The sequence below is a fragment of the Osmerus mordax genome, chromosome 4 (genome assembly GCF_038355195.1).
Source record: "Osmerus mordax isolate fOsmMor3 chromosome 4, fOsmMor3.pri, whole genome shotgun sequence".
Lineage (NCBI taxonomy): Eukaryota > Metazoa > Chordata > Actinopteri > Osmeriformes > Osmeridae > Osmerus > Osmerus mordax.
Genome location: NC_090053.1, coordinates 5,783,223 through 5,807,894, shown reverse-complemented (window position 1 = coordinate 5,807,894; position 24,672 = coordinate 5,783,223). Strand labels below are relative to the sequence as shown.

The window sequence follows — 24,672 nt, the reverse complement described above, 5'->3', positions numbered from 1 at the left end:
TGTTTCAGATCATCTAAACCTATAGAAAGACGACGTGACAGATGTTGTGATTAATTTATTGATACTTTGGTACAGTGATGGATACAGTTATGTCTGACAGATGGTAATACAGAACAGATAGAAACACACAAGATACGCAGACCGATCCCGGGGTTCAACTTCGGCCCAGTCGGCAGCTCGTTTACCTCAGCCGCCCTCCCATCTTGCCCTTTCCGCGACCCTTGGCACTGAAAGGATGGGGGGGGGGGGGGGGGGCAAGATAGAGTTAATATTGCAGCAGCCAGGCGCCAGCAACCAGGTGCCAGCAGCCAGGTAGAGTGCTAGCTTTACCAGTGGGGGTCACGCAAGTGCAGCCCTCCGTTTAGAAATGACTCAGGTGTTCATGTTTGTGTGGTTTCAGGATGTGTATTGTTGCCATGTCTGAAAGGTCTAAATGTGCTGGATTGGGAGAACAGGGTGTTTATTTATTTTGGTGTGAATTTGTGTTGAATGTTCCTTTTTTGCTGCATTTTGAGACCCCACCACATTTGGCCTCACTGTCCTGTGACCACTTACGCTTCTATCTGATTGTCTCCCTTCAAAAGAATGAAAGCTACCAATCATGCAGTAACCAGATGCAACATGACATGCCAATAAACAAACATTCATACTTACAGATTGAACAGACGACAGAGTAATGTGAACAATAAAAATGGATGAGTGATTAGACATGGGGATGGTCATGATTTTTGTTTGAGTTCCTTTCAGGATTTCTCTGGTTTGTATTTGGTCTTGTTAAATAAAAGTTGTTCTGCATGAAAACAGTTCCTAAACTTTATTCACCCTGTCCATGGCCATGTCTGGTTCAGAAGTGAGGGATGGAATGAAGAAAAAGGAAGTATGGATGGAAGGAACAAGTGACCAATGAAGAACACTAGACAAAAAAAAGCCCCTAGCACATCACATGTCCTGTTCCAGTTTGGTTTTGGACCATGTGAGTAAAAAGGGTCTGAACAGTGGGTTGACGACAGTTCCTTATTAGAAATGACCATGCACAGAAAGTGGTCCAATTACTGCCCCGTGCTCAGTGTCCGGTCCCTTTAGGAGCGAGAGGGAAAGGTCTCAGTGTTCTTCTAAGTACTTACCTCTGGTGGTCCTGGACACGAGCGAGAAGCTGGTTAATCTGAGGACACACATAAACCTGGCTAAGCGTTTCAAGCTTTACCATTTTATCACACCTTTTATCACTGAGGAGTCCAGTAGAATCCATTGCCATTGAGAGGAGGAGCCCATGAACCTGATGATCTGCTGACCTTGTCGTTCACCTGAAGCACATCCACTACCCTGCCTGCACGACCTTCCTGACCTGTGACATTACCATGCCAGTAGACAGCAGGCAACACCCAGTCTCAGAAGAGACTACAACCTAAAACGAGACTAAGAACGTGAGACTACACTTAAAGACGAGAGACTAGACGGTGCTGAGGGGACATTCCCTCATAACCACCAGAAACTTACGTCTTCTGCTGTTGATCACTGACTCTGGTCTGAAGCATAGTAATCTGAAAGCAAGTCACACATTTAGAAGTACATGTACGAGGTTTAGGGTCCATTCAGAGATGAGAGGACTGGAACGACACTAATTTCAAATTAAATGAATTATATTAAAGTCCCACAATAACTGAGGCTCATCCCGACTCTTTCAAATCCAATTCTTGCTGGCACGGACTGGAAGAGATTATAGTTGTAAAACAAAAGAGAACAATTCTATTGGCCATAATATTCTATGATGTCACTTACATCATACTTCTGTCTTTTGAGTTTCTCGCTAAGGTCGAACTTCTCCGCTTCCAGCTCCATCATCCACTGCCACATCTCACTAGCCTTCTCCCTACACAGAAACACAAATTCAGGTTTGTATTCCATCTTCCGCATCACTATTCTTCAGAAGTTAGAAGAAATATACTTTTATGACACATACACTACATGCTAGTAGGCTTTTCTGTAGATTTAGGACTACAGCAGATTCCAGTGTTAGTAAAAACGGAAATGAAATGAATGAAAGTCCTATCCCACTTCAGTTTGTCCTCGTTGAGATGATCGATGTTGAGAGGTTTCCTGCGTTCAGCCAAGAGCTTCTTCTTCTTCTCCCGCTCTGTCTGTTTCTTGGCTCCCTTCCGGTTCTCACTCTAGAGGTCAGGTAAAGAGGAAGCAGTTTTTTTGTAGCTCAAAACCTTTCTTCCTTACATGACTAGTTGGTTTTAAATTGTATATTGAAATTATGTTTTTATGAGGTTCTTTATCTGTTTTGCCAGCTGACCTTCTGTTGAATGCCTCCATACTGGTGAGTCATGTTAGTAAGAGCCTTCTTCTTCTTGGCATCGTCATCATGTTTCTTGCGATGTTCCTCTTGCTCCTTCCTCTCTTTCTCTTCCTGTACACCGGTGAGGAGAATACAGACAGTTTATCATTGGAAAACCTGCTGAGGGAGATCTATTGTAAAATACATATTTATGAATTAATTGGTCCTTATGTGGAAGTTGTGTCGTCGGGGCTTACTGCGAGCCTGGCCTGCCTCTCCTTCTCTCTCTCTGCACGGACCCTCTGCTGCTCTGCTCTCTCCGCACGACGTTTCTCCTGTACACATACACAAGACCAGTTTCATCTTCATCCTGTTTGTGTCAATAATTTTTGGTGTATCACAGGGACAAGCACGGGTGTCTCTTCATTACATTCACTCACGATTCTGTTGACGAGGGAAATGAGCTCTTCTTCTTCCTTCTTCCTCTGAAGGAAGTGGGCCTCGATCAGACACTGCAGTTCAGACAGGTCCTTCTCCTGGCGCTTCCTGTGTATGTCCTGCCGTGACACCGTCCCATGAGGAAGCAATCATTTGTGTGTCTGTGTGTGTGTGTCTGTGTATGTTTGTGTGTGTGTCTGTGTGTGTGCGTTAGGTGATTCCACTCACGTCAAAGTCCACTTTATCACCATCTGGGATTTTTGGTGCCTGGATGTTTGGCACAAACCTTTTGAAAGGTATTACATTTGGAACATTTTACATTCATTTCAGGGTGTTTTTTTTGTATGTTTTTATATACCAATATATATTATTTTTACTGTAGGTGCAGTCATAACTTACTTTGGTTTAGGCTTGGACTCATCTGTGATAAAAGACAGAGATAAACATTACAAAAACAATATAGACTCAGTTACCCTCTAGTGAGTAAAATTCCATGTAAACACATTGTCATTGCTTGTACATTACCTGTAACCTCCTCCTGTACTGTAGGTGGAAAGTGTAGTAATAGACACATTAGTTTAAATCACATTAATTTAGAGCACTAGAATGATGAGAGGAAAAAATATCAGTTTTACCTTCTTCCTCCCTTCATCCAAGCAGTGGAAAAAATACAGTGACACCATTACGCACGGAATGTTGAACATTGTATCTTTATTACTATTATTCAAACCAAATGAAACACAAGGTTTTACTCACTGAACCTCTTCCACCATTTCTTCTGTGTCTGACATTGTTAGTAATCGGAGTCCTGAAAAGTAATACACAAAATAAATGTCACCACGTCTTTCTGCCCAGGTGAGATAATCTCAACATCACATCATCTGTATTGTAAATAATAATAATTTATATTAATTGCATGTTTAAATATATATAAAATAAGTCATGTTAAATGATCAAAAACACAAATCTGACTGTGTGCATATTTCTGAGTGGCCAAAGTATGCCTCGCATTCAGAATTCTGAAGTATCATATGAGAGTCTGAAAAGTAGCCTTGACATGGTGGATTCCATGGACAGTTTGGTATTGTTACTCCTTTAGGGGTGATGATCTTTGAGACTCCCCACCTGTCCAGTACAACATGAGTGACAGTCCATTACACTCGGGTCTGGCCAGTTTAACTGGAGCAACAGCCTTGACAACCCTGCCATCCCTCAGTTTAGACTGAATAGAAAGAATGTCTCATCAAAGAGATGGGAGATCTACCTAGTATATCTTAGGGGTTGTTTGTAAAATATAAATATAATTGGTTGTATCTTAAAAACACACATCTATATTTCAATGATCAACCAACCAACAACTCACTATAGAAGACAGAGACCAATATAATAACCAGATTGTATTTTAACACACAGGCAAATTATCTCACAGATTTACAATCACCCCACTGCAGCATGCAAATATGGTTGATTTATTCCATGTAGGGATGTCTCTTAAAATCATAATTCCTTACCTGACACCCAGACTGAGAGAGTAGAACAAAGAGACTCACTCCAATTCCTGGGGGTTCAGAATTCAAACAAGTTTGGGCATCAAGTCTACATAGTGGAGCTCTCCTACTCATGTGACTTCAACATCCTATGGTTGGTCAGCATGGATGAGACCTTCGTCTATTGTTAGAAGGTTAGACAAAGGAGCCCGATACACTCACACACACACCTCCACACACAGATTCTTTGGCCACATTCTCTGCCATGACAGCCGTCATAGATCCATTAACAGCATTCAACTGCCATTCAGTTTTCAACACGTCATTCAAACACTGGCAGTTGATCAGAAGACTTCCACTAAAAAAACTAATATGTTAAATACATGAGGAAATAACACACAAATGACAAGAAAACACTCCACATTTATTTTATTGCTGAAGCAGGGACAATGGTAAAGCTTCAAACATGACCTTCAAACAAAACAATCCAAATTACAAACAGAAATGGTTAATAATAACAACAATACTAATAAGAATACTAGTAAGTCAGACAGGTGTCAAACGGACCGTTCATAGAGATCAACTTCATACTCAGACTCTTCCTGTGAAACTTGAGTACAGGTTCTAGAAATTCCCTTGTCTGCCAAATCTAATCTATCTAGTACATTACAAACATGAACTAATAAGGCGTCATATTGAAGCTAATTGTGTGAGAACCCCCCATTAAAATACCCATTTAAAATTGTAAACAAATATATAATTGTTCTCTTTCACAATGAACATTCTAATTCATGGTGTGGAGATATTTTGTTGTGAACCCATATGTTTTGTGTCGCTGACATTGAAGGGAAGTTCCATAAGAAAAAAACTGGTGTACAAGTAAAACTGTGAAACATATGACTGAATCATTTTTCAATTCTGTCCAACTTTTCCAGGTTAGGCCTTTACATTGTTTTGGTTTCAAACTAACACTTGCTCATGGACAGGAGTTGTTCACCACCTGGAAAACTTCTGAAGTCTGGGGCAATGCCACTCAGAGGTGTTAAATAGGTATAGCCACCAGTGCTTATTATCCTAATGATTTCTGTTTTCTCTTTAAAATTTATTCATTGGACAAAAACAAGTCAAGTAAGTACAGGCTAATCACTCATTATCCAGCTTAGTGGATATCTGTGGTCCAAAAAAAACAAACAAAGCCTTTTGGAAAATCTGCTGTGATCTAACAATCTGTCTATTTACTATTTCACTGGTATTGCATTTCAGTATCAGAATGTGAGTATATCAAACTGTGAATATATCTCTAAAAAGCTGTGATAAGTGTATGACGATAAAATATGAGACTACAATTCCCATTCATATGCAAAGAATATGCACTACATCACAATGACATTACACTATGAGCATGAATGTGTGACATTAATTTATCCTGAATTTGGTAGGATGTGGCAAGACAGCAAGCTAACGTGAAACATTTGCAAAAATAAATGTTTGAAACAGTAGGCTACATGCTACTGGGGACAAATGACCCATATCAATAACTTCAAATGTCTGTGTATGCTGGGGTAACTGCTCAACAGGGTTACCAAAGCTGTAAGGTCTACTGTTTTGAAGACAATTGTAAAGTTTGTCATTCTTTGAATTTCTTTTATTCAGTAAAGAAATTAAGTCAAGCACATAATGGTTGGGACATGGTTTTAAACACAAATGTTTTTTATGGTTAAATCAAGTTGATCAAATATCTTTTTTTCACAGCATACATTATTTAAAGGAATGATAGACATTGTTCAAGTGCTTTACCACCAAGTTTGAGGGTTTTAAATACATTGTTTATATACATAATTTTTTTTCTTGCCCATTTCTGAAAACCTCACATGTACCCTGGAAGGTGATGTGTAGTTCAGTTCATGAAAACACATGGTTGAGTATCGCACTTGTTCAGTCAGGGTCTTCTCAGTGAGTATTTAATGGTTAGTGTCCCTTTCCTGCTGAGAGAGAGAGAGGGAGAGAGAGACCAAGATAGAGTGAGACAGCAAGAGAGAAGAGAGAAAGTGGAGGGAAGACTGTTATTCAATGCAATGTTCCTTTAAAAATGATTAGCTTATCAGTATTGACTGGGTGTTTATAGAGATCGACCTGTCTGTGTTGTTAATCAAAACTTGAACATTGCTCTGTGTATATGTGTGCATGCATGTGTGTGTGCAGCGAATGCTGTTGACACACTATGAGGAGCCAAGCCATGACTAGTTTAAATAATAGCTGTAACACTGTCATTTGCCCTTCAATCCATTCCCTATGAGGCTATTTCAGCTTTCTATTTAGAGTGACACTGACACCCAACAGAGTTTTTTTCCATTCCCTTTGTTTGGACTCAGGCTGTCTGGCTGAGGCATCGGGTACTTGGGGTCCAGAGAGAGACTGTCCCAAACCCTAAACTAGGCATTTCGGTCGTTTGAATACTAAAATGATACTCAAGCTGAGTCTGGTGTACAGTAACAGCATGATGTAGCAACAAGAGCTATATCTCCACTCTTTCAGTGTTAACCGAAATACCTTTGGTCTTGTTTCTACCTATTAGTGGTAAGCTACCACAAACGCTAATACCATTAACATTTAGTGAATAAGCCTGGTGTTTGAGGTAACTTTGCTGCCTAAATCGCTGGTAATCCTCCACAGCACACAGTCATAATGTGACAATCAACCAGCTGCACAGCGGCATGTCTGGCAGCTAGCCGACATGGTATGCGGCTGTCCAGGTGGTGCGGGGTGACCTACGCAATGAGGAGGTACAACAGCAATCTCACTTCTACAGGGTTCCTTTAAACTGGGAAACAAGGTCATGGCCAGCTCCTTTTAAATATAGAGCAACATGCTCTGCCGGGTGACATTTGAGGGAGCCATGCCAAAAAAGTTCCAACAGAAGAGTTGATTTACAGAGGGCAACTATCCTGGCGTAGAGAGGACAAAAAGAGTTACGACTCTGGTTCCATGGGTGGCTGTAAATCATCAGAACAGTCAACCAATCCCTCTATGCTTCAGGACACTGCACACACACACTTTACTTAACCTCATCTACTTTGGAGGAGAGGATGTCACCAAAGGTTGGGATGAAGCTTGGTTGTACACTGGCACAGGCACACACACACACACACACACACGTGCACACGCACATTCCCGAAATGGTGGGAAAATTCATTCTTACCATTAGTGACAGATTTGATGTTGCTTCCATCTGTCACCTGTTAAATGGGGTTGTGGGACAGAATGTCAGTACAATGTCCTCATACTTTTAAAATGTGTTGAACATTGTGGAAGTGCATCCTCGAATGCATTACCATGTATTCTCAATCATTTTATAGTGCCAGGTGATTCATTGTGTCTTACAGGCCCTAGCAATAGTTGTACATTTCTATTCATTCACAGGCCATGTGTTTAAAGGTGGGCTGTCAGGCAGTGAGGAAGTGTAACAATGTGCATCAACTAACTAAATCTACCTTTTTTCAAGCAGAAGGTGCAGAACTTAAATTATGTCCAATAAGAGGTGACAACATTCTAATCAAGATAATTGATCAAACAGTATTAACTACAATATCTATTATAACATTAAAAAAGCATTATTATTATTATTATTATTATTGCCCCTTATGCAATGCATTCAATATGCACTCCCCGCACAATGCATGGAGCACGTCCTGGTTCTTTGTGACGGTGATAGTAAAGTGAAGTGAAGTGTGTTCTTAAAGAGAACAGTGAAACTAATCAAGCGCGTCCGTGTGGTTAGTGGAGCATGCACAATGTTAAGTCACAACTCAATACTGTTACCTCCTTCCCCATCAGTTAAGTCGACTGTATGAAAATGGGTCACAGTCACTACGAAGTCGTATGTTGAAACATACACATATGTTGAAACACACATGACAACAATAATTTTGTTGTGGTTGATTTCCTAACTGACCTTGGCAGGGGTAGAGCTCTTCTTGGTTTCCCATAGGCCACGCTTGTTGGTGACATCAACTGGTTTCAGGTCCTATCAACAACAATCCAGTGGGAAATCAACATTGGAGTACCTCCATTGAAAACCACAACCCCAATCCCTACAACCGAGAGCATTCTTGTCTCATCTAGACTGTTTTAATAATGCGGTTCAGAATAATGGTTCAGAACACTCGGTTCATAACTTTAATGATCCCTTCTTTGTGATCATTCTTGCCTAATTGTGCACTGGTTATTGATAAATATGACAAAGTACCTGTTCCAGAGAGCAGAGAAAGCAGAGGACAGTACAGACTAATCCAGAAGGAAGGAAAATTGAAGAGGAATGCCAAGAAGAGAAGAAAACTGCAAAGCTAACAAAGTGGAAGAAAGGGAAAATAAATAATAACTCTACAGTATGTCTCTTAACTTCATGCAGTGTTATTCAAAGTTTCTCCAGGTGAGGGAGGTGTTGTAGCATTGGCACAACAGCAGACCTATTTCCTGAACCAACACTTGAGACTAAAAATGTATCGAGATATATTTCGAGATAGAACAATGTGCTTTATCAAAAGTCTCTCTGCGCGAACAAATAGGCTGCAATTTCTTAGAAGTGCTGGCATGATTAGCCACTAGACTGTGGGCCACACAAATAATAGAACACACTGTTCAGCGCAGGCTAATGAAGCAGCGTTTGTCAAGGCACAGAGAGTAGCAGGCAGAAGTGAACCCTTAAAGAAACGCTGGAATGACCTAATATCAAATATGCTGAAGAATTGAAGACTTAAGTGGTTTAGGTTATTGGTTGTCATAGAGATCATATTGCCCTGAGGAAGCTGTTCTCTGAAGCTCAAACATGGAGTCACAGTGTCATTGACATTCATGTCCCCAAGGCAAAGCAGTTTAAACAAGGACACAAGCTTTTGGTTGTGCCAAATGGGGGTAGGGTGTGTTTGATACTGTGGAATGTCTGCGTATTCAGTATCTACAATACAGTTACTTAAGATAATCTTAATCTAAGTATTGAGGCCAATATTTCCTTGTCGTATAGATAGGGTATCTCTTTTTAACCGTTAACCATTATTTGCCAGGGAAACCTTTTTTATTTTTTTTTACAGTGTGTACAGTAAGTGTGTTTTTTCTGCGTCTAGTGGACCAGCATTTCAAACAGGTCTCACCCCAGGTGCACCGGCCGCTGCCTTGCCCGCCTCTGGGGGTTTGGCCAGCCAGTCGTTGACACGCCCTGCAACGCCCACTTTGATACCAGCGGCATCCTGGGAAGAGGAAAGAGGAAAAGAACATTGTCATACATGGCTCATAAGACTGGCTGGCCTTCCGCTTTGTCCTTCTGTCTGTTTCTCTCTCGTTCTCTCTCACCCTCCATTCTACTTCCGACCGCTCTCTGTCTGTCTTACTCTCCCATTCTATCTCTGTTCTTCTCTTTTGTTCCCCTTTTCTTCATTCAACCTCTAACTCTCACTCACTCTCACTCTCACTCACTCTCACTCTCACTCACTTTCATTTTCACTCACTCTCTCTCTCTCTCTCTCTCTCTCTCTCTCTCTATCTCTCACTCTCTGTCCCCCTCTCCCTTCATTCTACCTCTGACCTTATTTGTAGCAGCTGGGCTCTCAGAGGCCCCTATGACGTTGCCTTTCTCCCACATATTCTTGATGCTGCGTGTGCCGCCCACAGGGAGGTCCGTGACTGGGGACTTAGGTGACTTGGTGTCCTTGTTGCTCTGCAGAGACAAAGAGATTTACCAATCACGAAAGGGGAAACAGAGAAGACCACTCCGGTTTAGAAAGAAGCCAGTAAATTCAATGGAATACCGTGCGTGGCCTCCCTAAAGGATCTGAATGAATATGTAGCTGTTACCAATGTCTTCTCACCTGTATGGCAGTAGTGTATTGTTCCAGTCTGTTGCCTATTTTGGAGACAATAGGAGTGTGTGATGTCCTGACTGAACTGCTGTAAAAATATAAGTACATGACATATTAGCAAGACAGCAAATTCTAGAGGTGAGGTACAGAAACCGTACAGTTTTTGCGGTAGATTAAGTTTATGTAAAACACCCCCAGTGGACATAAGAAGATGTTGGACTAGGCTTATGAGAAAATGCTGAACGCTCACCTCTTCTGGGCTGACTTGTTCAGGAACTCTGCCCTCTCCCCGATCTGTAAACATGGAGCAGAGCACTGTAGTAAGTGATTGTTGCATATTAACATGCAACACCCAAATACTTGTTGCATTAACACATCACAAACCTACTTTTTCTCTTTTTCTCTCTCCCGGACCCACCTAGCCCTTTCTCTCTTTCTCTGAACCATGTTTACCCCCTCACGCTTCCTTCATACCTCCCTTTCAAACCCATTCTACCCATTCTTGGGCAGAACCTTATGATGGTGATTGAGTTCTGTGCTGAGGATTTAGGCTGTCAGAGTGCCAGTGTAAGCAGGGTCTTGTCAGCCCTCTGACCAGCAGGCTGGGAACCTAAGCTGCTGCTTGTGATAAATGGCAACTCAAATCACGCATGCACACAGTAGGCACGCACACACAGGCACATACACAGATGCATTCAAACACACGCATAAACACACATACACACACACTTTTCCAAAGAACGTACAAAACTTTGGAAAGATAGGAAATTCCCCCAGTTTGAATGCCCTCTAAACACTCATATGTAAGCATACTCTGAAGCAACATTATCAGTAGTAAATTTTTTATAAAGAAAACATTTCCTGGCACTTAAAGGACACAAACTGTAGAAGCACAACTCAGAGGACAGAACATGGCAACATATACAGTACTTTACCAAATAAAAAAGAGCCACCTTATGTATGAAACCATACACTCCACTCATGGCCTAACAGTCCCTGGTATACTGGCCCAGGGTGACGGTGAGTAGGTTACCCACCTTAGAGGAGCCCTTGGGGGTGAGACACGAGAAGGCTAGCTTTGCGTCGGCAGATCCCTCCCCCATTTGCTTCTTCTTCTCCGCAGCCTCCGCTCTCCTTCGTTCAATCTCCTCCTTCATCTTCCTCCTTTCCTCCTGTCAGAACCAAACCGAGGTACTGTTGTTATGTGGATGTGCATTCACCGTAGTATGAGGTCATTCTTTTATGTCCTGTGAGAAAACCCTTTTGTTTTATCACGGTAGTGGTTCTACCTTGAACCAAGTGGGGTGGAGTTTACAAAGGGTTTTCGAAACAGTACACCTTATCGTTCAAGGTAGCATAGGGAACTGTTGGGTTTGACATTGCGGCCACAAGAGTTTTCTTAGGTTTCAGACTTCACCTGCTCTTTGGCCTTCTTCTCTGCCATTTCCTCTTTCTTCTGTCTTTCCTCCTCCTCTAGAATCTTCCTCCTCTCCTCCCTCTTCTTCTTCAGTTCCCCGACCTCTGCCTCCGCTTCATGCTGCTTTTGCTTCATCTTCTCCAACTCCTTGCTCTCTGCATCGTCGCGGCGACGCTTCAACTCCTCCAGCTTACGCTCCGCTTCCTGACGCTTCAGGTCCTCTGCTTCAGTGGAGCCGGTGGTGCCAGGGCTACAACACACACACACACACACACATACAGGGATGTGAAGGTTTCTATGAAGAGCCCTGACAATGTATTGTTTCTCTTTCAATTTACACCCAATGAGCATATGCTATGGACTTTGTCAAATAACATTGAATAATACATTGAATTAGTCTTTTTGTAATTCTATCAAACTCCACTATCTCTGTCTGTCTGTTTCTCCACCCCTCCCTCCCAGCATCTATGAGTGTGAAATACACGTAAAGTATGCATCAGTATGGCATCTCATCTGCAGTGTGTAAATATCCTATCTGACACCCCCTACCTTAGGGTTCTTTCTGGTTTCTTGTTTTTGGAGACACTGTTGTCATGGAGTCCTCCATTCTGCTGCTGTGTGGAAAAAATCGAGTAAGACTTATTTTGTTTATACTTGTTTTCCTTTTCTCCTTAATTGCCTTCTCCATCATGCCATCATAGCCACCGATTCATGCAATATACTCTACTGTACAACCTACTACTTTACTTTTCATCTTAACTTTTCAGTCAGATACAAAAAATACAAGGTTCTTAATTGTACCTTCTCCTTTAGGCCAAGTTTGTGTGGCTTTTCCTCAACAACCTGATGGAAATAGTCGAAGAAAAAGAGAAAGGTCAAACATACATAACAAATAGTGTATAAGGGCACAGAGCAATGCGGAAGCCAGTCCAAATGCCACACGCTGCAGTGGTCAAGCCTGCAAAGTGAATGCAATGTAGATGCTGGCTGATGCAGAACACACACACACACTCTGTGAAAACACTGTGACTTGTCGGGGACGTAAAACATCCAGACTGATCCATGAAGCAAGTGGCATTCCCTGTACACACTGTGATCTGTGAGCACACCTTGAAGTGAAAGATTTAAAAGTTTCACATGGCCCTAAACATCACACAGACGCTTCCTGATTCCTTACTTTCTGGGATTTTTCTTCTGCTTTTTTGGATAACTGAGACTTTGCTTCAGCCTCTTTCTTTGCTTTTTGAGCTTTTTCTTCTTCTTTCTTAGCTTTGGTCTGTGCTTCTTTTTTCGCTTTTTCCTCTGCTTCTCGCTTTGCCTTCTCCTGCGCTTCCTTCTGAACCTTCTCCTCTGCCTCTTTCTTCAATTTCTCCTCCAGTTCTTTCTTTTGTTTTTTTTCTGCTTCTCTCTTTGCCTTTTCTTCTGCTTCTCTCTTTGCCTTTTCTTCTGCCTCTTTCTTAGATTTCTCCTCTAATTCTTTCTTCAATGTTTCTTCTGCTTCTTTCTTTGATTTTTCTTCAGCTTTTCTTCTTTCCATTTCCTCCACTTCTCTTCTAGCGGTTTCTTCTGCTTCTCTCTTGGCCTTTTCTTCTCCTTCCCTCCTAGCTTTATCTTCTGCTTCTCTCTTGGCCTTTTCCTCTGCTTCTCTCCGCAATGTTTCTGTCTCATCTTCCTTTACCTCTTCTTCCTTCTCTACATCTGTTTTCTCTACCTCTCTGTCTGATACTACCGGCTTCTCCTCAACCTCCTCCTATAAGATAAGGTACATTCATTTTTCTCTCAGTTTCAGTAAACACATTTTGCTTTAGGGTTCCAACAAAAAAACATACTGAAATGACATAAGTATTTAAATATACTAATTTATTGACAAATACAACATTACATTTTGAACTGGAGACATACTTTAAAGTGGACATACTGTAGATAAATCGTTACCTGTTCTCTCAAAGACCTACTTGGTCTCTCCTCCTCTTCCTCTTCCTCATTCTTCTCCTCTGCCTTCTTTGGCTCTGGCTCAGGAACAGGTGCACACTCCTCCTCTTTCAGGGGTTCTTTTTGCACCTTCACTTCCTCTTTCTGCTCCTCCTCCTTTTCTCTCCTCCAGGAGTTGGTCTCGGAGGTTACCCCTACCTCCTTCTCCTCTTCTTCTTGGTTGTGCCCCCTGTGGTTGGAGGACTGATCCTCTGGACTGACATCTGTGCCGTTGGTGGTGGTGATGGTGGGGTCAAACTCCTTCTGTCTCTCCAGGGCCTCCATCATCCTCTTCTGCCTGCGTTCCTCCCTCTTAGCCAGACGATCCAGCAGGACTGTGTCGTCCTCACCAACGCCCGACGAGCTCACAGCACTGACAGAAGATGACTCTGTCTCTGACACGCTGCAATAAAGGGCAACTTGGCTACTTTATGTACTACACATATACTGTAACATGATTGACATTAATGACGATCTGTTCATTCAATCATTGTGTCCCCGGATCTACTTTGTACCTGTTGGTGTTGATAACTTCATCCACAGTGCTGCTGGAGTCTTCAGTCTCCTTGTTTTTCATTCGCTCCTCGCGAGCCAGCTTCCTCTTCTCACGGGCCCCCTCCTCGTCATCTTCATTGGTCGAACCGTAGCTCGTACTAGGAAATGATTGGGAACAATATGGGGAAATACTGTCCTAAGTTGAAGAATTCAAAGTAATTATTGTTCCATGTTACTCTATGCTCATTGCACATTATACTGGAGGCATTCCAGGTACTGTGATTGTCAAATGATCTTCATGTAAAGGGAACTATGACACATTTTCAAGAGTGACATTTTGTACATTTTGAGGGGAAGATTTATTAGGACCTTGGTTTACAGAGTGTCCTGAAATTATACAACCAAACATGGATATAGGGGAGCTGAGGAATACTTTGTACTCTCCCTCTGAGATAACTCAACTAGTTGAAGGAACATAAACTTTGTGTACATTACCATACAGACAGATAGTATGTAATTACAGTAGCATAGCCTATATGTTGATCCTCACCAAACTGCAATTCCCTTTAAGGACATCCCATCTCTTCAGTCCCCTCGCTATGTTCAAGTATTTGAGCTGTTATTCATGCCCAAAAAGGCCTTCACTGATGGCTGTGAGCTAGAGTGACAATTTAGGTAAATCAAAGGACCCAAGTCTGCAGTTACTGTAATTCTGACACTAGTATCCCTAATTCTTGCCGATTGTGTTTAGCAAATGTAGTTCATGCCACTTTTCATTTCTAAAACTGAGAGCCATGCATCTACAATGTTCAGATAAGAGCCAACTTAAAATAGTTACAATTAAAAGATGAGTTAACATTATTGTCAATCAAAATGTTGACTGTGCCAATCCACAGTCCAGGGCCTCAATCCAATATCCTTCTCCACACACAAGTGGAGGATGACCTCCTGAACGATCACAGGGATAGAGCATGACTATACCCTGTCATTGTGGAGGGTTCAGAACACTCAGAAGTGGATATTTGAGATGGGGGTCACAGAGACGAAAACAACCAACAAAACCAAAGAGAGAAAGAGAGTGAAAGAGAAAAAGAGACAGACAACAATGGGGAGATGGAGTGAGTTAGTGGGGTGTCAGTGGCTGAGCTTTGGAACATGCCATGCCGTGTCTCGCCTTTCCTAGCCCAGGGTTTATGAGGCAGAGAGAAAGCTTGAAATGGTCCATTGATAAAGGATGGTTATTATTTCCCCCTTCTCTTCCTGACTTCTCAACACAATGATTTACAGATGTGACTTGGAGAAGAACAGAAGGATGAGAACCACAAGAATCTCTTCCTTCAACGAAACAGCGACCAAAAGCGGAAATCCAAGGAAGGTTTTTCTAAAAGATAGAGGTCTGTACTCAAAGCAAACATGAGATAAACAATTTCTCAAAACAATGTCACACAGATGTAAGCTCTAGCCTGGTATTCACTGAATCATTACAAACCAATAATAATAGCCTTCAGACCAGCAGACTGACATGAAGAATATGGTGTAACAAAAAAGAGGTGTTAGCTAACAAGGAGGGTTAGAGTGAAAGAGGGATGGAGAGTGAGAGAGGGAGTGGGAGAAAAAACTTGCAGAGGGAAAGAGACAAAGAGAAAGAGTGGTATCAAGAGAAAGGAGCTACACTCAAGTTGTCAAAGTCTAGAACATTCCAGACGAATATTTAGCTCTGAAATAAAAACAGCAATCAAAACATTCCACAGTCTGCACCATTTCCTAGGGCTGAGCTGGGCTGCAGGGAAAGAAAGAGAGAAAGAGAAAGAGAGAGAAAAAGAGAGAGAATGTGTTAGTGAGAGGGGGGCAGGGAGGTAGGGCAGGAAAGGCAGGGCAGCCTGGACAGTGAGAGAACTCTGGCACCAACCCTCTGACCCTGTCGCCAGCAGACTGGCTTCTTGGACATGATTTGGTGATTTTCCTCAATGTGTGTTAATCACTGAATTAAAGCTACTGCATGTTAACAATGCAAAACTACACAGTACCACTCTCTCAGGTATCTGTCAGTTCTGGTGTCTGTCCTGCACATTGCAGGAGAGCATCTGCTATAGCTTGTCTGACCACAGGAGTGAGCTCTGCACATTTCCAGACACAGCCTGGCTACAGACTGCAAACTGCAGACTGAGGCCCTCTCCAAACAGCACAAGCAATTTGCTTCCCAACAAGAGAGAGAGAGAGAGGCAAAAGAGCTCATCAAGCCATCATCACCTCAGCAGCGCCCAAGTTCTCTGTCAGCTCAATGAGACCAGCATGTGGATGGGCTCAGAGCCACAGACACTTACACATTCTGACATTATGGATACACATACACCCTGACACACAAACAGTATTTGTACTTTCATATGTGAACGTATGTATGCACACACATACACTAACACACACACACACACCGAAACTCACATACACACGTCATAACCACTCAACATCTGCCTCTAAGCCCTTATATGGATGCAGAATCATGCATAAAGGAGGAAAGAGAACTGGAAATAAAGACCTTATGATTGTGTAAACTGATGGCTTGGCTGTCCAGGGCTATTAAAAACTATCTCTAGTCACTTTATGTGGTTCAAATGTTCCCTGACCTAAATGTATTGCTTGAACTATTTATTAAATTACTTTAAACATAACATTAATGATGAAAAGTAATTTACCAAAAAGAAAGAAAGTGTTACTGATTATATACGAGTATTGATGTCCACTGTAACAGAATCAATGTGATATGGAAAGGCATCCACACACTCAATTTAAAAGGAACTGAACCCCAAAATATAAATAAATGAAATAAATTATTATTACGTGCCTACACGATTATTATTACGTGCCTTTGCAGAAGCATATTTTAATTTGCTACTCTGTCTCTATTTCTCTGTGTGTGTGTGTGTGTTCCTCAACATGTGTGTGTTATATTCAGTGAAAACCACCACCTCAAAAGCCAGCTTTGCACCAGTCAGAGTTGCGGCTGAATATCCAAAAATGTTTGAATCTCAGTAGGGTGAAAGGAGGTTTAACAGTTAGCTGCCCAGTGAGTACAACAAAGCTGGGATGAGCTCCCAGGCTCCTGCTTGGCAGGGAGATCAGGGGACTCTAACTGAGCTTTTAAAGGCTCAGAACTCACAGAGAAAATCACAGTGGGACTTGCCATTCCTGAAATTCCGCTATACCACATTTGACCCATATCAAATATAATCTCTACCTGTTAGAAGCCAGTGTACTGTGTGCATTTGTCTGTTTGTGTGTCTATGTGATGTATTGTTTTGTGGGTTAGAATGCATGTGTGTCAGTGTGTCATTGACTGTACATGCAGTACACAGGGGGTCAGATGGCTGAGCGGTTAGGGATTCGCGCTATTAATCCGAAGGTTGCCGGTTCGATTCCCGGCCATGCAATTATGTTGTGTCCTTGGGCAAAGCACTTCACCCTACCTGCCGTGGGGGAATGTCCCTGTACTTACTGTAGGTCGCTCTGAATAAGAGCGTCTGCTAAATGTATGTACAACACAGGGCCACTCACCCCTCTGCCTCGAGGCGCATCTGTTCCCTTCTCTGTCTCCTCAGCTCCATACGGCGGTCAAAGTCATCATCCATGGTGGGACGGCAAAAGTTTTTCCTGTTCTGGCTGAAACAAGCACATGGTCATAGGAACAGTATGATATCAGATGATGAAAGCCACTCATGTCATTGTCATTCCGTCATCAATCCCTCTATACAAGGACTGGCTTGGCTAACAGCAACACATAATAACCAAGCCTTGGTACCGCTGGCAAACTCAAAGCAATATTAACAGCTATCAACTGCATTAGTCGTTTGTCTGCACAGAAATCATACAAGCATTCGGTGTACATAACTCACAGTAGGGAGGACCACCCAAGAAACATGAACCAAAATTGTATACTGTCTATGGGAGGGTTGTGAGGGAAGAAAAGTCCCAATGTTATACAATACCTTAGCTGTAGCAGCAACGTTTAGTCCATGGGCAGCACTCCCTTCTCTCTCACTATATCACCTCGGCAGTCTGGTTTATATCTTAGCCCTGCAGCAGCACAAAGAATTCCTGTTCGCCCTTTCAGCAGCTTTAACTACCAGAAAAGGCAAAGCCTGCCTCTTCCTTCCCTCTCTTCCCCTCTCTCTTTCTCTCTTTATATTCCAGCCTTCCTCACTCTTTTTGGTCGCTCTTGCTCACCAAGTCCCTGATGCGATATCTTCTCTTTGTCTGCTCTCCTTCTTTCATGCTCCTTGCAGTATCTCTGTTTCTTTATGTATATGCTTTCTTTCTTTCTCTCTTCTCAATTTAACTTTGCTCTTCTTTCCTACTATTTTTTCCCTCGCCTCAAATCCAATCTATCCAAGCCTCTCTTCATTTAATCTTTCTTGTCATCTTTTTCTTTCTCTTTTGCACTTCCCTATCTACATGTTCTTTTCAGCCTTCTTTGTTTTCAGTGCTGTCACTGGATAAAGTCTGGCTAAACTTCGAGACCATAAAGATGTTACCAAACACCATGGTTTGGCCAAAACAAACCAGCGACCTCTCCCTAGGCTCTTATACAAGAGACTAGATGGGGGGACGCAAGCATTTTAAAAACATTATAGAATTATACTCTCAGTCTATTTACTATTAATCAGAGGCACACTGCTTCTAATATCTTGGTGGTAAATCTGTATGGAGGAATACAGTCAGTTATGTAATCCCAATAAACCCAATTCAAGAACTCCATAACTGTAACTGGCTGATAAATGAAGTCCCTCTTCCCCGAGAGGCCAAAATATGTACTTTTATGTGCATGTTCAGAGAGTGTGCTTTCTTCTGTGAAGTGTTTTGGCCTGGTGGAAAGATTCAATAATAGAAAGGCAGTTCTTTGACGGAGGGGAGTAAACATAACTGAATTGTGGGTTAGAGTTTACAAATGACAAACTCCAATGCTATGCTAATGGCATAAGGGGACTCAGACCACCTACAATTTAGTTCTGCAATTATGAGTTGGAGTTTACAAAAACACTATTTAGTGGTATTACAGAGACTGAACGGTTGTCTTGTTGTCCCATGTTCATGACCATGTTCATGGGACATGAAGCCTTGCACCCCTTATGATACTTCTTTTTATTCATACTAGCTACCAACTATTGTTCTCCTTTTTTACTTATTGTTCTCCTTTTTACTTATTTGAAACCCAGTCAGCATGCACTATCACTTGACACACTATGATAAAACCATGTATCAGCAAAGTGGGATTTCTAAGGCCTGGATATTCAATTTCAGAATCATGACTTGTTTGTTAGAGAAAAGAACAAAAAAGGAAAAAAGAAAACAGGCCATTCTTGGGCATGAATAAAGGATTCTTCTTCAGTAACTAAATATATTGAGAGGACGTGGAGTCCAGTCATAACTCAGATGTGGGATGATGTCAGTGTTTACATGACAAAGACGACTTTTGTAAGGTTTGGAAAGGAAACTATCTTCTTTCAACTGCAATCTTTCTCCTCTACTGAGAGATGCTGAGAGGGTTGCATTTGGCCATGTGAATGCACTATATGTGCTTGTGCACTTAATGTATGTGCGTTTCTGTGTGTGTCTCGACAAGGTAAGATGGGGGTTGTGAACCACACAGCTGCAGGTGGCCAGGAGTCAAAGGCGTCCAGTCCCCTCCATACAGCTACTAGCCAATGTTCTCTCCTATTCACACATCCTTCAGCATCATACAAAGTGTCTCTCTCAGAGCAGCTATGAGAGGTATGGCAGCTATGTGCACTCTGGCCCCCTTGTTAGAGCATAGAACCAAGCTAACCTCACTTAATAATCAGCTCAAGGGCACCTTGTGTCTGGCTTATAACAGGCATTCTCATCCCCATCATGATAGCCATCACCATCCTTATTGTAAACAGAAGTAATGGCACAGTCTATAATCGTTGAGAACGATCCTACTTGATTTGCAAATATGCAATGTGGGCCTTCCAGTTCCCTGGTTCCTTAGCCTCAATGAGACGCCCACGAGGCCTAATGTGCAATATAATTTTAACCCGACATTTGACACACCTTGATCCATCACTCTCCATACAGCTGCACGTATATGGGACCTATTAGGGCCAGGTTTGACAAAGGCTGTTCTGTGTTTGCTGTCAGTTCAGGGGCACTCCAGAACCTAGCTGGCTGTCCGGCTGGCCAATGGCTACCATACATGTCAGGCCGCTGCTTTTACTTGAGCTTAAAGACCTGTTTGGCTTGGCTCGGGTCCAGGAGAACCGGACGTGTGAATCTTGCCGCTGGTGTGGAGAGAGGCTTCACGCGTCAAGTTGAAAACTGCACCAGTCAGAGATGTCTATTGTAATCCCCCGCACCTGACTGCCAAACACAGACACACACACATTCTTTCTCAGACTGTGCGCAACAGTCACATCTCTCATCAGACAGGTGATCCTTCAGGAAGAAGAAGAAGAAGTCTCACCTCTGATACAACAACAGTGATGAGAATCCTCGCTCGGGTTGTACTTTGAAGTAGCTAAGACGTGTGATGAATTGATCTAACTGGTTGGTACTATATACTTCTACAAATCAGAAGCTACTGAAGTTTTAACACTGTCCTACTCTTCTGATCCCTTAAAAAACACCCAAACTGACATCATACTGTATGAACTGTGTAAGAGTCTCAAAATGTTTGGGCTTTTGAGTCCATGTTATAGATTTCCTATGTCATGTCCAGTCTTCCTGCCACAAATCATTCCCACATGACGAGGGCTGAGGACACATTCTAATTTACACATCTGTAACTGATTTGACTTACTGGGCATGTTGCCCTCTCCTCCTCTTTCCTTCTTTCTCCTCCTTCTCTCGCTCCTATTTGGCCTGATGAAACTCATGAAACACAAGGCAGGAACAGTACCAGAGCATTCCTTCTCGCTTCTTCGCTATCTTTCTTTCTTTCTCCTCTCCATGAATGACCTGCTTAGGGAATGATCGTGTCGCTGGCAATCCATCAAGTACATGATAGCCTGACACTCACCAGGTTCTCCTCATGAATTTTTCAAACACAATATACAATCACAATTTATCATGATTGTGTCAAAAAGGGAAAAACAAAAGTGACAAGGCAACCAGTCAGTTTGTTGGGCATAAAACGTTGTGATGGGGACTAAAACTGGATGAGATGCGATCAACGTCTGCAGAATGACTTCAAGTGGGTACAAGCTGGACCGTGAATCCTGTCACTTCAGAATCAGGACAAACTTGAGGGCCAGGATCCACATCGTGGTAGGATGTGAGGATCGTCGGCCAAAATCAACTCTACTGTAGCTCGAGTCAATTTAGAAAACATCTGCCTGGTCTCAAACTACCCCGTCAGTATACTGTACCTGTTCACTATTTAATGGATTTCCTGCCAAATCTTGAGTTACCTTACATGAATATCACATTTGGAAAGCATTCAAAAAAACACAATACTTGCCGAAGCTATGGAATAAAAACAGGTTCCTGGAGGTTTGTTCAGGTCCTGTGACTAAAAGCAGTTTAGATAGACATACAATAGGTCTTACGTGACTAGAAAATGTAGTCTGGAAGTATACAGAAAGTTCCACTGAGGGATTTTAATTGGATCAACACATAGTACTTCCTTGTGTCCCCATGCATTCCTGGGTGATATATGTTCCATGTACTATTTGTATATCAGCGCTAACAGAGACTCCATAGATGAAAGGATCTTAATTTACAGTTTGTCAGACTGTTCATTCATCAGAGAAATAAAAGAGACACAGTATAAAGTTGTTACTTTTAAGTCCCTTATAAAAACAGAATTGGCATTAGCGTTGGCAATTAAAGGCTCAGCCACAAAATACATCAGGGGCCAGAGAAAAATTAGCTGGCTGCTAGAAGATTTTCAGCAAAGGATGTCTCTTAAAGTCCTTAAGATCTCTCAAAGGAGATCCAATATTCCAAGATCTGACTTAAACAATTACATTGGAAACAAACGCTACAACACAGCTACAGTACATGAATAAATGTGTCAAAGAGGCGTGTGCAATCAATCTAGAAAGCCCATGTGCATCAAGCGTGGTTTCAAACTGCCAAATATGGTAGTGTGAGGGGGGGAAACCATCACTGGGACACACTCCCAAATGTTTACAATTGTCAGTGTTGCACTGAGATTCCCAGGTACCTAAGGGAGATATTTGTGTAATGTACATTAGATCAGCAGTGTATGGATTTGGGTACTGTACATTTGATTAGGACTGTCGACCTGTTCAAAAAGCCTTTGATACAGTAAAAGTCCATCAGCCCTTAGGTGCAGTTGTAATAAGTGGGGAATGATCAAGATCTTGGAACAAAATTATGAGGGTATTCACTTTTTCCTTTCCACCTGGCCTTTCAGTGACCAGGTTTGTATTTTTGTAAACGTTTGTCTCAATAGCAGTCTCTTAGAAAACTGACAGACATTTCTCACAAGAATACATCTGCCCAGAACACCAGCTGCAGCTCATCTTGGAGACGTTTGTTTGTCTGTCTGTCATCAGAACTGTTTCGCCTGTAATGATAGGTTACCAAGACCTGACCTTTAAAACTGGAGCATTTTAATGGGACAGAACAAGTCCCATCTAATGAGTCTTGCTCTGACATTTGTTCTAAGATGGTTTATATTCAAACATATTCTTGGACTGGAGTTCCCTCTCAAGCGAGCGCAAATAGAAATAGATGCAGCTATGTGCACTCCCTAGTTTCACATCCCATCAACTGGAATGGTCTATCCTTCCTTATAAGGCAAACCAAAGTAGGCCTACAGGCATGGTTGGTGTTGTAACTTGGCAAATGAACATAAAGCATAGCTTACTCTAGAAAATACCTGTAGCTAGAATGATCTTACATGAATAAGATATGCTCATTGTGCTAAGATATGCTCAGACAGACAGACAGACAGACAGATAGATAATATAGAGAGTTTCTAGTCATTTCTACACTTGGTGATGTTGGAAACGGTTACAGCTGTTAGAGTTGTGTTAAACTCAAGTCCCACCCGTGGGATTTTAGGATGTTTTCACATAAGTACATAGCGAGAAAGGGAACATTTACTTTTATTTACTTGCAGGCCTGTAGCCAAATATGTGGCTTCTCCCATCTACAACCAATGACATCTGCTGTTCACGTACAATCAATCCTCACAAGTCTGCCTGTCAACCAGGAAAAGACATCAGTCCAACATTGGTGGATGAACATCATTCCAATGGCCAGTGGAGGAGTGGGTGATTTTAAGATGGCATCTTAATTGGGGCCAAAAGACATTCCACATCCCCCAGGAGACAAGATCATTGTTCATCAGCAGACTACTGCTCACACACTCTAACACGTCACTTGCAGCCTCCATGCTCAATACCATCTAAGGAATAAGATCCTGACTTGGCATGTGCACTGCGGCCCAGCATTTCCAATGCAAGACGCCTGTTTTATGTATGACAAACAGAGTGCAAAGTCAAATGATGGCATCCTCTAAAGCTCAGGTTAGACCAGATGGAAAAATCCATCCTTGGGGAGGGGTGGAAAAAGACATTTTGATGTTGATGGGCCTAGCATAACAGCTGCAAGCTACTAACTACATATTTGCAGAGACCTACATGAAGAAATGCATGGGTTTTGATGTACTCTGACTTCATAAAATAGGAATGCTCACTTTGTCAATTCTGTCGTCCCCTGTTCTGCAGTGCCCAGAGTTCCCAACATAGCTTTGGTTACACAACTTAGTGTGTGGTTTGGATTTGGATATAGTCAGTCAGTGCCATCCAATTATGTTCTTCTAGAGCCCAGCTGGGGAAAAAACTTAAAACATAAAGTCCATTGCTGCTTTCCTTTACCTTTATTTTAATGCTCATCTAGGCTAATCAAAGTCTCTCAGACTCACCAGTTTCAGGCATGAGCTCTAAGGAGGTTCTAGGAAGAGATAAAATCACCCATCACAGTCTGATTATTATTGATTCATATGGGTTTTTTGTTTTTGGAAAATATAGAACTGTCTGGTCATCAGCTTTAGTGTGAAGGCAATTGCCACAGCTCATGACTGACTGGCAGGGTCCAGTGCGCTAGTGTGGGGGCAACCTACTCTGCTTTCTGAAGAGAGACCATCAGAGTCCGGAAACATTGGGCAGGACTTATAACATCCTGTCACAGCCATGCCAAGTCTTGTTAACACTAAGGAAGCTGCACCGATTGTTTCATGTACATTCCATTTCACAACACAATATTTACAGTTTGAGGAATATCTAAAACAATTTAAACAGATATGTTTCCTATTACTCGAACTGTAGTGTAGTTAAGACGCGATTTACTACATTGAGTGCATGCGGAGGCGTAAGATGAGTGTCGCGCGTTCACAGTAACCGCCTACATAACACTTCTCATGAATATTCTAGAATTATTTTAACCACTATAACACATGTTTACTATGTAATATCGAAAAGGAAATAACAAAAATGTGGGTAGAGGACCACTACTTCTTCGGAATGTTACGTTTCCTGCACCATTATCAGGGTAAACGCATCTGCAGAAGCTAAGGATGGATGGACATTATCTTTACTATAGGCTACTGATTGAAAACTTACCAGTCCTGCAGAAGTCAAGTTCGGCTGTTTTCAGTTCGATGTCAGCCCTTAGGAGATGTGTGTTGAAAGGGTTTATATCTTGGCCAGTCATAAAGCGTAGTTGTGGCCCCTCCTGTCTGGC

General features: G+C 42.1%; 1 protein-coding gene across 1 annotated transcript; it reads right to left on the bottom strand.

Annotated features, from left to right (window-relative positions):
- Positions 1 to 40: 40 nt before the first annotated feature.
- LOC136941655 (caldesmon-like) lies at positions 41 to 24,672 on the bottom strand. Its single transcript, XM_067234195.1, has 28 exons — positions 24,552 to 24,672; positions 17,494 to 17,598; positions 13,962 to 14,099; positions 13,411 to 13,849; positions 12,653 to 13,225; positions 12,277 to 12,318; positions 12,025 to 12,089; positions 11,476 to 11,725; positions 11,096 to 11,230; positions 10,309 to 10,352; positions 10,068 to 10,146; positions 9,785 to 9,916; positions 9,354 to 9,449; positions 8,159 to 8,230; positions 7,406 to 7,442; positions 6,178 to 6,191; positions 4,231 to 4,242; positions 3,845 to 3,941; positions 3,245 to 3,262; positions 3,119 to 3,140; positions 2,948 to 3,005; positions 2,722 to 2,838; positions 2,539 to 2,616; positions 2,300 to 2,413; positions 2,056 to 2,168; positions 1,780 to 1,870; positions 1,498 to 1,541; positions 41 to 227 (listed from the first exon to the last, which is right to left on the bottom strand). Exons 2-28 carry the CDS (start codon positions 17,565 to 17,567, stop codon positions 182 to 184), a joined length of 3,000 nt encoding a protein of 999 aa, XP_067090296.1. The 5' UTR covers positions 17,568 to 17,598; positions 24,552 to 24,672; the 3' UTR covers positions 41 to 181.

Excerpts from the sequence above, each read along its gene's own strand:
- LOC136941655 (XM_067234195.1), bottom strand. The coding sequence starts at position 17,567 with ATGGATGATGACTTTGACCGCCGTATGGAGCTGAGGAGACAGAGAAGG. Across the intron at positions 11,231-11,475 it reads AGAAGAAGGCCAAAGAGCAG|GAGGAAAGGAGGAAGATGAA; the intron begins GTGAAGTCTGAA and ends TGGTTCTGACAG. Across the intron at positions 10,353-11,095 it reads CCCCCAAGGGCTCCTCTAAG|ATCGGGGAGAGGGCAGAGTT; the intron begins GTGGGTAACCTA and ends CCATGTTTACAG.